The sequence below is a fragment of the Haliotis cracherodii genome, unplaced genomic scaffold, assembly GCF_022045235.1.
Source record: "Haliotis cracherodii isolate W230 unplaced genomic scaffold, xgHalCrac1.p SCAF_27, whole genome shotgun sequence".
Classification (NCBI taxonomy): domain Eukaryota; kingdom Metazoa; phylum Mollusca; class Gastropoda; order Lepetellida; family Haliotidae; genus Haliotis; species Haliotis cracherodii.
The window spans coordinates 2445297-2458394 of record NW_027266283.1 but is presented as its reverse complement, the minus strand read 5'-3'; the positions used below and the strand labels follow the sequence as shown (position 1 = coordinate 2458394).

General features: G+C 43.1%; 1 protein-coding gene across 1 annotated transcript in view; it reads right to left on the bottom strand.

Moving 5' to 3' along the window:
* Positions 1–13098, bottom strand: part of LOC139473150 (uncharacterized) — a 181934-nt gene that overhangs the window by 84222 nt on the left and 84614 nt on the right. The window contains exons 65-76 of the mRNA XM_071255668.1: positions 12549–12709; positions 11520–11693; positions 10740–10958; positions 9990–10032; positions 9193–9353; positions 8069–8284; positions 7078–7284; positions 5986–6028; positions 4494–4654; positions 3188–3238; positions 1463–1678; positions 46–268 (exon numbers count right to left, since the gene is read on the bottom strand). Of these exons, the coding sequence (XP_071111769.1) occupies positions 46–268; positions 1463–1678; positions 3188–3238; positions 4494–4654; positions 5986–6028; positions 7078–7284; positions 8069–8284; positions 9193–9353; positions 9990–10032; positions 10740–10958; positions 11520–11693; positions 12549–12709 (1875 nt within the window). The remainder of the gene's footprint in view (positions 1–45; positions 269–1462; positions 1679–3187; positions 3239–4493; positions 4655–5985; positions 6029–7077; positions 7285–8068; positions 8285–9192; positions 9354–9989; positions 10033–10739; positions 10959–11519; positions 11694–12548; positions 12710–13098) is intronic.

Here is a 13098-nt window from a genome sequence, read left to right as displayed (position 1 = left end):
TTGGAGTTGGAAGAAGATATGAGATATAAGAACTGGAAGACCTACATATCGCTCATGTAGCTACGCTTCTTCCGCTCCAAGAAGCCGCAGGACGACGTCTGGAAGATGACCTTGTCTAGGATGACCTTGTACTGACAGAACTCGGGAGCTCCCGGAGAATCCTTCACACACACCCTCAGATGGAAGGACATCTCGACCATGGCGGCTGACTTCTTGATGATGTAGGACAAGGTCAGACCATCCCCGACCTGTTCTGTGACGTTCTTGTCTAAAACAACACAACAACATCATCATTGTCTGAAACAACACAACAGCATAATCAGTGCGATATCACTGATACGAGGACCAGGATTTCAACCTGTAGACCTGTTTCAACCTGATATTACGGGTCAGGTTATTGTCTTTGTACATATGATGATGATGATGATGATGATGATGTAAAAACCTTGTTCACATGATATTCCAGGAATCCTTTGGGGATTCCTGGTAAGAATATAGATCCCTAGCAACCTAGGGGAATGTCTTGATCGAGTGGTTAGGCCAGGTGACTTGGTCTATCTAGCATCTTAATTGCGTGGATCGATGACCATCATGTCAATCACTGGATTGTCTGGTCCAGACTCGATGATATACAGGCTGCAGTCATGTAGCTGGACTATTGCTGCGTGCGGCGATAAACATCAAAAACACAAATCATATTCTTGAACTCATATAGATGTATGTCAATTTAATCATAGTTCGTGACAAACGGAGTGTCGATTTTAGGTAATATCAATGATAAACAGTATATACCGACTTGATAAAGTTTTTTGATATTTCGAGTTTAAAATAATATGTATTTTGGATTAAGTTGGCTTCACTCTATTTTGTTACGCTCAGTAGTCACATGGAGTGAGTATGTCGCCACTTGGAAATATTCCAGGAATATGATGGCTGGGGACAGAAAAAGTGAGTGAGTGAGTTGGGTTTAACGCCGCTTTTAACATTATTCCAGTTATATCACGGCGTGTCAGCTTAATGTGGGAGGAAAGCCCGAGGTGATGCAGGTCTCAGACGTTTATCACTTCGGTTAAACCAACGAGCACGGGTATGGTGCTGACAAACCTAGAAACATAATCAGGGCGAACCAGGATTCGAACCCACAATCATAGGTTTCTGGCGTGTCCAGGGGACGCAACTCAGCACAGCGAATCGCGGCGCCTTAGACGACTGGGCCATCCGTGACCCCGACAGAAAAAGATGAACTTCACACATTTGACCAGTGTGGGGAATCGAACCCGTCATGAGCGATACGTTATAACTACTAGGTTGCCCTGCCATCACGCCTTAAGTACACTTCACTGACCGGAAGGGTGTGTTTTAAACAAAGATTAGTACAAAACCATAGCAAAAAGTTCAAAGAAACAACACATAATTCAGACAAAAAGTTGAATTGGTGGGAAAAAACGGATTCAATGGATACCGAACGTCATGGCTTTTAGATTCTTCGACCACTTTTTGTTTTCCACGTAGTACTCAAACTTGTCGTTGCAGTGGTCCGCGACGATGCCGGCAGAGACGCTGTAGACTCCGAGGTGTTGAACATCAACGGGGATGCAGCATTTGACTCCCATACAGTTCTCAGCAACATGACACGTGTCGGCCAAGTTAGTGGGGAGCTTCACAGAGCACGTGTTCACTGAAGTACAGACATGGTGAGGATTACATGATACAATTCTACCCCTGAAGTACAGACGTTGCGAGGATTACATGATACAATTCTACCCCTGAACATGTGGTGAGGATTACATGATAAAATTCTACCCCTGAAGTACAGACGTGGCGAGGATTACATGATACAATTCTACCCCTGAACATGTGGTGAGGATTACATGATAAAATTCTACCCCTGAAGTACAGACGTGGCGAGGATTACATGATACAATTCTACCCCTGAACATGTGGTGAGGATTACATGATAAAATTCTACCCCTGAAGTACAGACGTGGCGAGGATTACATGATACAATTCTACCCCTGAAGTACAGACGTGGTGGGGATTACATGATACAATTCTACCCCTGAACATGTGGTGAGGATTACATGATACAATTCTACCACTGAAGTACAGACGTGGCGAGGATTACATGATACAATTCTACCCCTGAACATGTGGTGAGGATTACATGATAAAATTCTACCACTGAAGTACAGACGTGGCGAGGATTACATGATACAATTCTACCCCTGAACATGTGGTGAGGATTACATGATAAAATTCTACCACTGAAGTACAGACGTGGCGAGGATTACATGATAAAATTCTACCACTGAAGTACAGACGTGGTGAGGATTACATGATACAATTCTACCCCTGAAGTACAGACATGGTGAGGATTACATGATACAATTCTACCCCTGCATAGCATGTGGTAATTGATGTCGATTTGTCCTCACAAAATATGAGGGGGATTAACGTGATGAAGGCGATATGTTGCACTGAAGATATTTTTGTATTTACTTTGAGTAATGACTATTGGAGTGTTAAAACGAGTATGCTGAACGCAATGAATTAAGATCAGGTATGTTGTGTTCAGAAATGAAATGAAAGGGTTATTTAGGGACACTCTCTTAGTAAAGTACAGTTGTTGTTTTTTTGGTTGCTTTTTTTCTTTTCTTTTCTTTTTTGTGTGTGTGTGGGGTGTGTGGGGGTGGGGGTGGGGGTAGGGGTGGGGGTGGGGATTAAGTCCATTCGAACCCAGAGTGCCAGAGAAAAGTACGAGAATCTGTTTTTTACCAAGAATTTGACTACTTTCTAAATGGCATTGTGTATTCATAGCTTTCGGCCATGGGAGCCGTGCTAATTTGCACTTGTCAGAGGGGTACACAAGGAACGTGATCTAGACTACCAGTTGTCGGACTTTCATTTTTATGGAAGCCTAGGTGGCTGAGTGGGTTAGATCGCCGACTTAGTGTTCTGGCGTTAGGTGCCTCACTCTGGCAGTGTGGGTTCGAATACCGGACGGGACCCGATCCCCTAAAAAGTACGAGAATCTGTACTTTACTTATAAAGCGTTATCCCAAATCTAACATTTGTTACATTTGACCACTTTCTAAATGGCATTGTGTATTCGTCGTTGACATGATTGATTGGTTTACGATCCTACACCATGAACATATGGAAGGACAGAGATCATAACTACACGTACAGTCTATTCCAAACTTGCACACTTCTGGGTCGTAGAAGTCAAGCGACAGACCTGAAAACATAAAATATCAAATGTCAACTGATTGTCAGGGTTCAGCATGTTTGATGCGAATCTAAATATCATACATCACTAGTTTTGAAGCCTAAGAGATGTAATTATTCCAGCACGAAACAAATTCTCTGGTATCATCGTTATTTGATAGTGAGTGATTGAGTATGGTTTTACGCCGCATTTAGCAATATTCCAGCAATAACACAGCGGGGGACACCAGAAATTGGCTTCACACATTGTACCCATGTCGGGAATCGAACCCGGGTCTTCGGCGTGACGAGCGAACGCTTTAACCACTAGGCTACCCGACCGCCCCTATTTGATTTGATAGTGATTCATAAATACGTGCTTTATATACTCGGCTTTTTCTGTTGATTTTTATTGGATATGGAAATGGTTTTGTCGCTTTATTTATGTCAATTAATCTTAGATACGTTTACGAAAATTGTGGAATACCAAAGCAGTTATGATATACATGATGCCTGTTTGTCTGAGTCTTTTTACGACTGAAACCTAGAAGTTACTATCATGTATGTAAAGCCACAGTGTGCTCGAAATAACGGAATATAATAAAAGGTAAGTGAAATAGTATGTGTAGGATTACGGAAATATGCGCGAAGACATAGGTTCACTATTAGTGCCATATGAACTCTATGCTGACTCTATACTGAAACAAAATTCTTTTCAAACAGTAAACTACTTTGAATGCATAATAATGAGATATCTGGCTCCTTCTGGGTGGTCAGGCTCGCTGACTTGGTTGATGCATGTCATCGATCCCAATTTCGTGGATCGATGGTCATGACATCCATCACTGGATTGTCTGGTCCAGACTCGATTATTTACAGGCCGCCGTCATATAGCTGGAATATTGCTGAGTGTGGCGTTAAACAACAAGCAAACCAACCAACTTACTAAGCATTCACCCGATTAAGGAGCAAGAAGTCGCTTCCACACGACGTAAAAAGAATAAAAGAAGTCGCTATCTATAAAGGGGCGGTCGGGTGGCCTAGTGGTTAAAGCGTTCGCTCGTCACGCCGAAGACCCGGGTTCGATTCCCGACATGGTTACAATGTGTGAAGCCCATTTCTGGTGTCCCCCGCCGTGATATTGCTGGAACATTGCTAAAAGCGACGTAAAACCATACTCACTCACTAACGCTATCTATAAAACGGTGTCATGTATTCATGTTCCTCCAACTTCGATATGCCTATGAAAGACTACACAAAAACCTGATCGATTATCGATCACTGACCCTGCAGGGGCACGGTTTGCTGAGCTTCACATGGGGTGTAGGTAATTACACTGTTTGACAGTATCGGGAAGTCCGTCTCCTCGCACTGCTTCTCGAAGCAAACTTTCATTCTGAGATTTAGCGTTATTGTCTTGGCCGTGGGGATGTGGTCCATCTTGTATCTGTAAACAGGAAACCTCGAACTAAGTTAACAGAAATTAAGCATTTTTAACATTACTTCTTTAAGAATCTGAAACTATTTGACATTGTTATCAGTGACCATACATGCTGTTTGATTGTACGGCAAAAATAATGTCATTATTTTACTGACATACTCCGGTCCATATACAGTGAAGGACTGTCACTTCAGAGACCGTTCATGAAAGTAAAGGCCTTACGTTAGGTTAATGTTTTAAACGTCACGTGAAGATTCCGGGTTAGTATTGGTCTAATTTCTCTCAACAAACACACGTGTGTGTATCATGCTTCGACCTGTTAACAGGCGACTATGCTTGTCGTTAGAAGCGACTAACGGGATCGGGTGGTCAGGCTCGCTGACTTGGATGATGCAAGTCATCGTATCCCAATTTCGTAGATCGATGCTCATAATTTCAATCACTGGAATGCCTGGTCCAGATTCGGTTATTTACAGACCGCCGTTATGTACCTTAGAATGTTGCTGAGTGCGGCGTTAAACAACAAACAAATAAACAAACTAATGTTTGAAACGTCGACATGAAATCAAAGGTACACTGAACACGTATCGATGATCGATATTTATCTGGGGTTTCTTTTTCACTGTTTATTTGCAGTGTACGTGATTACTTTGCTAATTCTAGTTTGTTTGTTATTTTGTTTTTTGTTTGACTCGCACTCAGCTATATGACGGCGGTCTGTAAATAATCGAGTCTGGACCAGACAATCCACTGATTGACATCATGAGCATCGCCCATGCAATTGGGATCGATGACATGCATCAACCAAGTCAGCGGGCCTGACCACCCGATCCAGTTAGTCGCCTCTTATGCTAATTCCGGTAACTATAAAACGTCAACGCCAGAGAATAATAAGTTTATCTGTCTAAACAGATTCCTTTGGGTGTTAAAGGCAAACACAATTATTATATAAAGCAAGAGTATGTTGGTGGCCTAACACCACACATTAGTAGTTGGTTTGTTTGTTTGTTGTTTAACGCCGCACTCTTCAATATTCCAGCTAAATGACGGCGGTCTGTAAATAATCGAGTCTGGACCAGACAATCCAGTGATATATATAATGAGTATCGATCCACGCAATTGGGATCGATGACATGCATTAACCAAGTCAGCGAGCCTGACCAACCGATCCCGTTAGTCGCCTTTTACGACAAGCAGAGGTACGTTTTACGGGAGGCATGGGTTGCTGAAGACCTATTCCACCCCGGATCTTCACGGGTCGCATACATCAGTACTCCTGCCACGGTCGCGCGATAACTAATACTACAAGTGCGGAGATGCAAGGAAGACGTGCTTACTCCAAGATGATGAAGCTCCCAATGCTGAAATGCGCAGTGCTTCCTGAAACAGAGAATGCATGGTTTTAGCAAATCTCATTAAAATCAGATCTTAGTTCTCGCTATCGCTAAACAAAGATCTGAGGACATCCCACTACGGATCACGTCAGATCTTTCATCCGACCAACCAGATCATCAAAGTGACAGTCGGATTGTGTTTTCTAATCATGCAACCTCGAAAACGTAAACACATGGTATTCCCAACGACAGTTACGGTCCCTACGACTGAAAATTATCGTCTATCTCTCGCTTCCATGGGATAAACATTCGAACGGAGGAGGCGTTGCACAGTATGTGGGATGCACTGCCATACAATTGCAACCATATATTAGACATTCCGTAATGTTCCTTTGTGCAGTTTTCAAAATATTAATCGAAAACTGTCAACATATTTTTCACGCTCAGTCTGAAATGGAAGTACAAAATGTTTGCAGAGGAATATGTACTTCCTATTATCCGGACGCTTTTTGTATAAAATGTTCTTCTTGAAGATGAGAATCATGTCAAATTCAAATGCCCTTTATATGAGGAGGTGAGAGATAAGTTTCGTGATTTGTTTTATAGAGGTATCTTACCTTACCAAACGTATACAGTAACTGATAAAGATAAACCAAAATAATGTATACTTTGTATATTCCAACTTAGAGTGGCATGTAACCTCTTGTATGTTACATTTATTTATTTTTATATAATATGGGTAATATTACCTTGAATACAATCTCTGGGTAATGTTTAAGGCAGAGTGTTAGCTATTGACAGTACTGATAGCTCGGGCGGTTCATTCTGAGAAAGTTTTCATCCCATTTGGTAAAATCACATCAAATTTCTTATAAGAGTCGCGTCATCGATATTACAGTTTTTGATATACCCAGGTGCATTGTCACTATACCCTTTACAGTGATAAAACGGCCAATGCATGAAAAACATGATTCCTGGGTGTTACCCCATTCATTTTAAGGTCATTTTATAATATTTTACGGTTTTTTAAAAAAGAAGAAATTATGCGATGACATCCCTCCCTCCTCCTTTCCCCCCTCCTACGGAATTTCATACCCCATTCATATTCGAGCAGAGAGAGGTTGAAGGTGAGACGCTCTAGCTTCATTTCCACCGTCATGGCGCAGATGTCGATGGCGAACAACGTTTTGAGGGAGCGACGGATGTGCGGGAGATCGGTGCAGCACTCGACGGACATACAGTTGGAACTGAGGTAACAGTTGGAGGACTTGTCCAGAGAAGGTACGTCCACACTCGTACAGTCTGAAAGGCAGGTATTAGTGACGTCAGACAATGCCCTTTCGAGATGAAATAATGTATAACGATGAGTCAGCAATATTTTATGTGGAAACAAAACAAAGCCCAACGTATTTGGCAAAGAATGTATTTCGTATTACAAATGAGGAGAGAAGACGCCATGTGTTGTTGGAAGAACCATTTCCAAAATATATTTTTTTATTACTATTATATTTTTTTTCAAAATGTCACCCATGATTTCATGTGAATTATATTTTAATTATTTATTAATGTTATTATTATTGCGTTTTATCTTTGTGTATTGATATTGGGTGGTGGATAATAATTATTAAAAACTGGCTGTTTATTAATAATGTTAAAATCTAACTGCATTCATTTAGAAAGAGGGTACGGATGGCCCCGCTGCCTTGGGCGCCGCCGTTCGTTGTGTAGCAGGGGCGGTCGGGGAGCCTAGTGGTTAAACCGTTCGCCCGTCACGCCGAAGACCCGGGTTTGATTCCCGACATGGGTACAATGTGTGAAGCCCATTTCTGGTGTCCTCCGCCATGATACTGCTGGAATATTGCTAAAAGCGGCGTAAAACCATACTCACTCACTCACTCGTTGTGTAATCAATGATTGTGGATTCCAAGAATCGTCTTGTTTCTGATGCAGCACAATACGTCCTTCAGGGTTTCATCAAAATAGTAAACGCCTAAGACCTGCATCCCGTTGGGCCCTGATATACATGTATGTACTGACATGAAGTTCAATGGCGTTAAAGCAAACGCTCACTGAGTGTCCCTCCTACCTTTGTTCCAGTTGTGGACGTTGTGTGGAGTGAAAGGTGACTCGTCCCTCTTGCAGTATGGCGAGTCGATGTTCAGCATGATGTCCAGACTGTTCTGCACGGGGAGGTAGCTGGACATCCCCAGGTCTTCCATTAGCTGGGCCACCATCGTGTCCGACAGCTCCGTCTGGGCGGACGGCACCCCGCGAGCCTCCACCCATTTCTCCAAGGAGAAGTCTGCAAGAGTGATCTACAGGGTCAACTTACTGAACAGGTAGTTGTAATACAACAGTACACACAAGTTATCTGAAGTCCTTAGGAAGGGCAGGACATGCTTACTCTTTCGCAAACACCTGGTGTCATCACTGATTTTCAGTGGTCAAGTCATATATTTTCCACAGCTCTTTTGCCCTTTAGGACGAATGGAATCTGTTTCGGTAGACAATCAAGGCTGGTTATTCTCTTGCGTTAACAAGAATAGTTGGTATTATTCAGCGTCCCTTATCGTGTTTTGTTGGTGTTGCGCTAAACAGTAAATCTCACTGACTCACTGATAGATCTTACAATGTAAGTGCGTATTATCTCGTCCGGACCGCATCCGTGGTCTAGAGGTAGCGGGCATGACCTAAAATATTGTGCATAAAGTGATGACATTCTCTTTAATCTGGGACCGCCTCCGTGGTCTTGTGGTAGAGCGTCCACCCGGAGAGAGGAAGATCCGGGGTTCGATCCCCGGCCGCGTCATACCAAAAGACGTTAAAAGATGGTACTTGTTGTTACCCTGTCTGGCGCTCGGCATTAAGGGGCTAAAACAAGGACTGGTCGGCTCGGAGTCAGTATACTGTGTCTGAGTGGTGTATTCATGTTAAACTGCGGCATGGTATCTCAGTGAGCTAGCACTATAAATCGGCATCAGTCCGGACTAGTACAAGCAGCCACACAAACACACACACATACATGCAGTCGCTATATAAGTGCAATAATCTTGGACGCGACGTTAAACCCCATTTCATCTCACCACCTCTAGTTAGCGGTATGTCGTGTTATGACAAAGTGTCATGTACATTTATACCACATATCAGCAGGCAAGTCGAGACAATTCGGTACTTATTCACCAAACAGTTGATATCGTAGAGCAAACCTACTCTGAACGCTGACTTTTGTGGTCCATTCACAAGATGGTTGTGGTAGCTTCGCCTTGTCCAGCAGCTTGTGTGAAAAGAGACAATCACTTTCCTTCAGACAGACGCTGATGCTGACAGTCACCTCAATCGCCCTCTCTCGTGGAAGTTTGGTGAGCGTGTAGCTGAACAGACGTTTAAAAGTGTCACCTTTATGATTTTATTTTGTTGAGAAGATGGATAATATTTTTGTTTATTCCTAGCCTGCGTCCTATGTGACACCAAACACATTCCGAAGCCGCTTTTAGCAATATTCCAGCAATATCACGGCGGGGGACACCAGAAAAGGGCTTCACACCTTGTACCCATGTCGGGAATCGAACCCGGGTCTTCGACGTGACGAGCGAACGCTTTAACCACTAGGCTACCCGACCGCCCCCCAAACACACTAACGCGAGGGGCGTCGGTGCTGCCTATTCTTTTAAGCTTTGTTTCTTTGTTGTTTAACGCCAATATTCCAGCTACATGTATATGACGGCGGTCTGTGAATAATCTAGTGTCGACCAGACAATGCAGTGATTGATATCACGAGCATCGATCAACGCTATTGGGACTTGGTTTAAGCGTTGACTCGTCATTATGCATACGTAGTTTGAGTCCAGATATGGGTACAATGTGTGAGGCATTATCCTGGTGTCCCGCCGTGATATTTGTTAGAAAGTGATAAATCGACGTAAAACAGAATTCACTCACTGCAGGAAGTAATCGCAGTTGTTACCATATATGTACAGTACCTATACCTATTACATCAATTTACTTACTCCATTCTCAGAACGCCTTTCAAATAGAACTGTTCCTCCGTGCCTATAAACATAAAAAAACGAAAGATTTTTACACACTTATACAATCATTTAAATGTTGTAGTCTTGACTGTGACATTCTGTAACCATCACATTCGGAAGCTTAATTAACATACAATCTAACATACGTTAACTTGGTTTGGTTGCAATTTCAATCCCTCTGTACACTGTGGGCTTCTCGTTGCAATGCATTGTGCTTTGCTGTGTACGCGTCAACGAGCCTCACCCCTCGATATATTTAGATATCTCTTACGACAAGACCACCTCCGATCCGTGGTCTTGTGGTGGAGCGTCCGCCTGGAGAGCGGAAGGTCCGGGGTTCGATCCCCGGCCGCGTCATACCAAACGACGTTAAAAGATGGTACTTGTTGTTACCCTGTCTGGCGCTCGGCGTTAAAGGGCTAAAACAAAGAATGGTCGGCTCGGTATACTGTGTCTGAGTGGTGTATTCATGTTAAACTGCGGCATGGTATCTCCGTGGGCTAGCACTATAAATTGGCATCAGTCCGGACTTGTACAAGCAGCCACACAATCACATACACGTACATTCACGTCGCTATATAAGTTCAATAATCTTGGACGCGACGTTAAACCCCATTTCACCTCACCACCTATAGTTAGCAGTATGATGATACAATACCTCTTACGACAAACGTAGTTTGTTTGCGGCCAATCATAGCCCAGACTGCCCACAAAAACCTAAGTACTAACCCCACTGATAGTCCATCAGCATTTGATGATATTCGTGTTTCTCCAAGGCCACCGTCATCTTGTAGTTGCATGCATCCACCATCAAGGCGAAGTTGAAGGTCCGGGACAGAAGGTCGATGAAGACGCAGCAGTTGATGGCGGTACAAGAGCTGTCCACGTGACAGGCCGCACCAGACGGGAGGGAGGGAAACTCATCTCCGATCTTTGGAAGTGGGCAGTCTGGATATGAGTTGAAACATATACGCTATGTACTCAATGAATGCTTTCTAATTGCTACAATAGTATTAACTCCTAAGCGAGGCACTTAGAACTTGGAATACTAAGTAAGGATATATGGATGAACAACTTCTTTATTACAATTAGGAGCGACGTTTATTGTAGGTTCTAACATCGTTATCAGACAAGTGATGATACAATACAATAATATGGTTTGTAATTTTTTTTTTCAGGATTGGAGTATTCATTATTGTGGAAGATGGGCACGGGTGGCCCAGTCGTCTAAGGCGCCGCGATTCGCTGTGCAGAGTCTCGTCCCTTGGGTACGCCAAAAACCCCTGATTGTGGGTTAAGTTTCTGGGTTTGTCAGCACCATACCCGCGCTCGTGGGTTTAACCGAGGAGGTAAACGTCTGAGACATGCATCACTTCGGGCTTTCCTCACACATTAAGCTGACACGCCGTGATATAACTAGAATACTGTTAAAAGCGGCGTTAAACCCAACTCACTCACTCACTCATTGTGGAAGAGGTCTCTTTGAGGATTTGTTCAGTTCAAACTTACCATTTTTCCACCCGTTTTCCCCATCTTTGTAGGGCGCAGCCTTGTTGTCGCACTGTGGGGCCTTCAAGAAGCGGGCCAGGTCCAGGGCTTCATATAACCGCGCAGCAACTAATGGCGACAAGGTGGCTTGCCCAGCGGCACCGTTGTCAGACAGGAAGGTGTCGAGAGAAAATTCTACAAAAGACAAGGCATTGTTTAGTTTTATCACGGCAAAATAAAGATGAAAGCTTATTTGTGGTATTGTTTGATAAAGAAAATATAATAATATAATTTTAACAATTATATAATTTAACTGAACAGACTGAATCACACCTTAACGGTCAGGGTAAGTTGCATCCACATCCTCGTAACATTATCGGTGACATAACGTTATCACAACGCTATCACGTAGAAATTTAGTCCTTTTATTAAGGTGAGGTGAAATGGGTTTTAACGTCGCCTCTAAGATTATTGCACTTATATAACGACGTGCATGTACGTGTGTGTGTTTGTGTGGCTGCTTGTACTAGTCCGGACTGATGCCGATTTATAGTGATAGCTCACGGATATACCATGCTGCAGTTTAACATGAATACCCCAGTCATACACAGTATACTGACTCCGAGCCGACCAGTCCTTGTTTTAGCCCCTTAATGCCGAGCGCCAGTCAGGGTAACAACAAGTACCATCTTTAAACGTCTTTTGGTATGACGCGGCCGGGGATCGAACCCCGGACCTTCCGCTCTCCAGGCGGATGCTCTACCTCCCTCTAGACCAGGGAGGCAGACTCCTTTTATTGAGTGAGTGGGAGTATGGCACTATACATGTTCCAGCAATATCACAGCGGGTAACACCAGAAATTGACATCACACAATGTAACCATGGCATTCGTTGTGAAGAGCCAACGCATATTAACCACAAGGCGACCATCTGGCCGGATCCTTTCATGGAACATGAACATTTTGATGAAAGTATTGTTTGCATTCGAATGATTACATATATACATATAGACATTCAAAATAGACCTTGGAATATATAATAGAAAGTTACCTTGTAGTGCCTCTAGGCTGTCCAGCTCACACACATCCTTACTGAACAATGCTTTCTTAACGACATTTGCAGAGAAGAGACAGGAGTCCTTCTCCAGACAAATACTCAGATTCGTGGTCATCAGGAACTTGTCTTGTCCTCTCAGATCGTCAACCAGGACACTGCAGGTGGAATGGATGATAGGATTATGTCATTGTATGGGTGATTTCACATTGGCGTTGACATATGTTTTAGGTCATTCATATTGGGTATATTGGCTCGAGCCTGTCGAGGGTAAACATGGCTGACCGATGACCTTTAACAATGCAAATGAAAACATAAATGTAATGACATATTTATTAATTGACTACCTACATTCAAACTATATGTTCCAAACGTACATGTACATGCCAAGGAGATCAAGAAAAAGCTAAAATGTCACAGATATAAGAAAACAGGATCCACGGTCTAATGAAGTGCGATGACAGCCATCTATCGCCTTGTTGTGATCGCAGTGTAATATATGTTCCTGGTACATTCGTCGTTTTCACGAAGTCACGGGCACTATAAA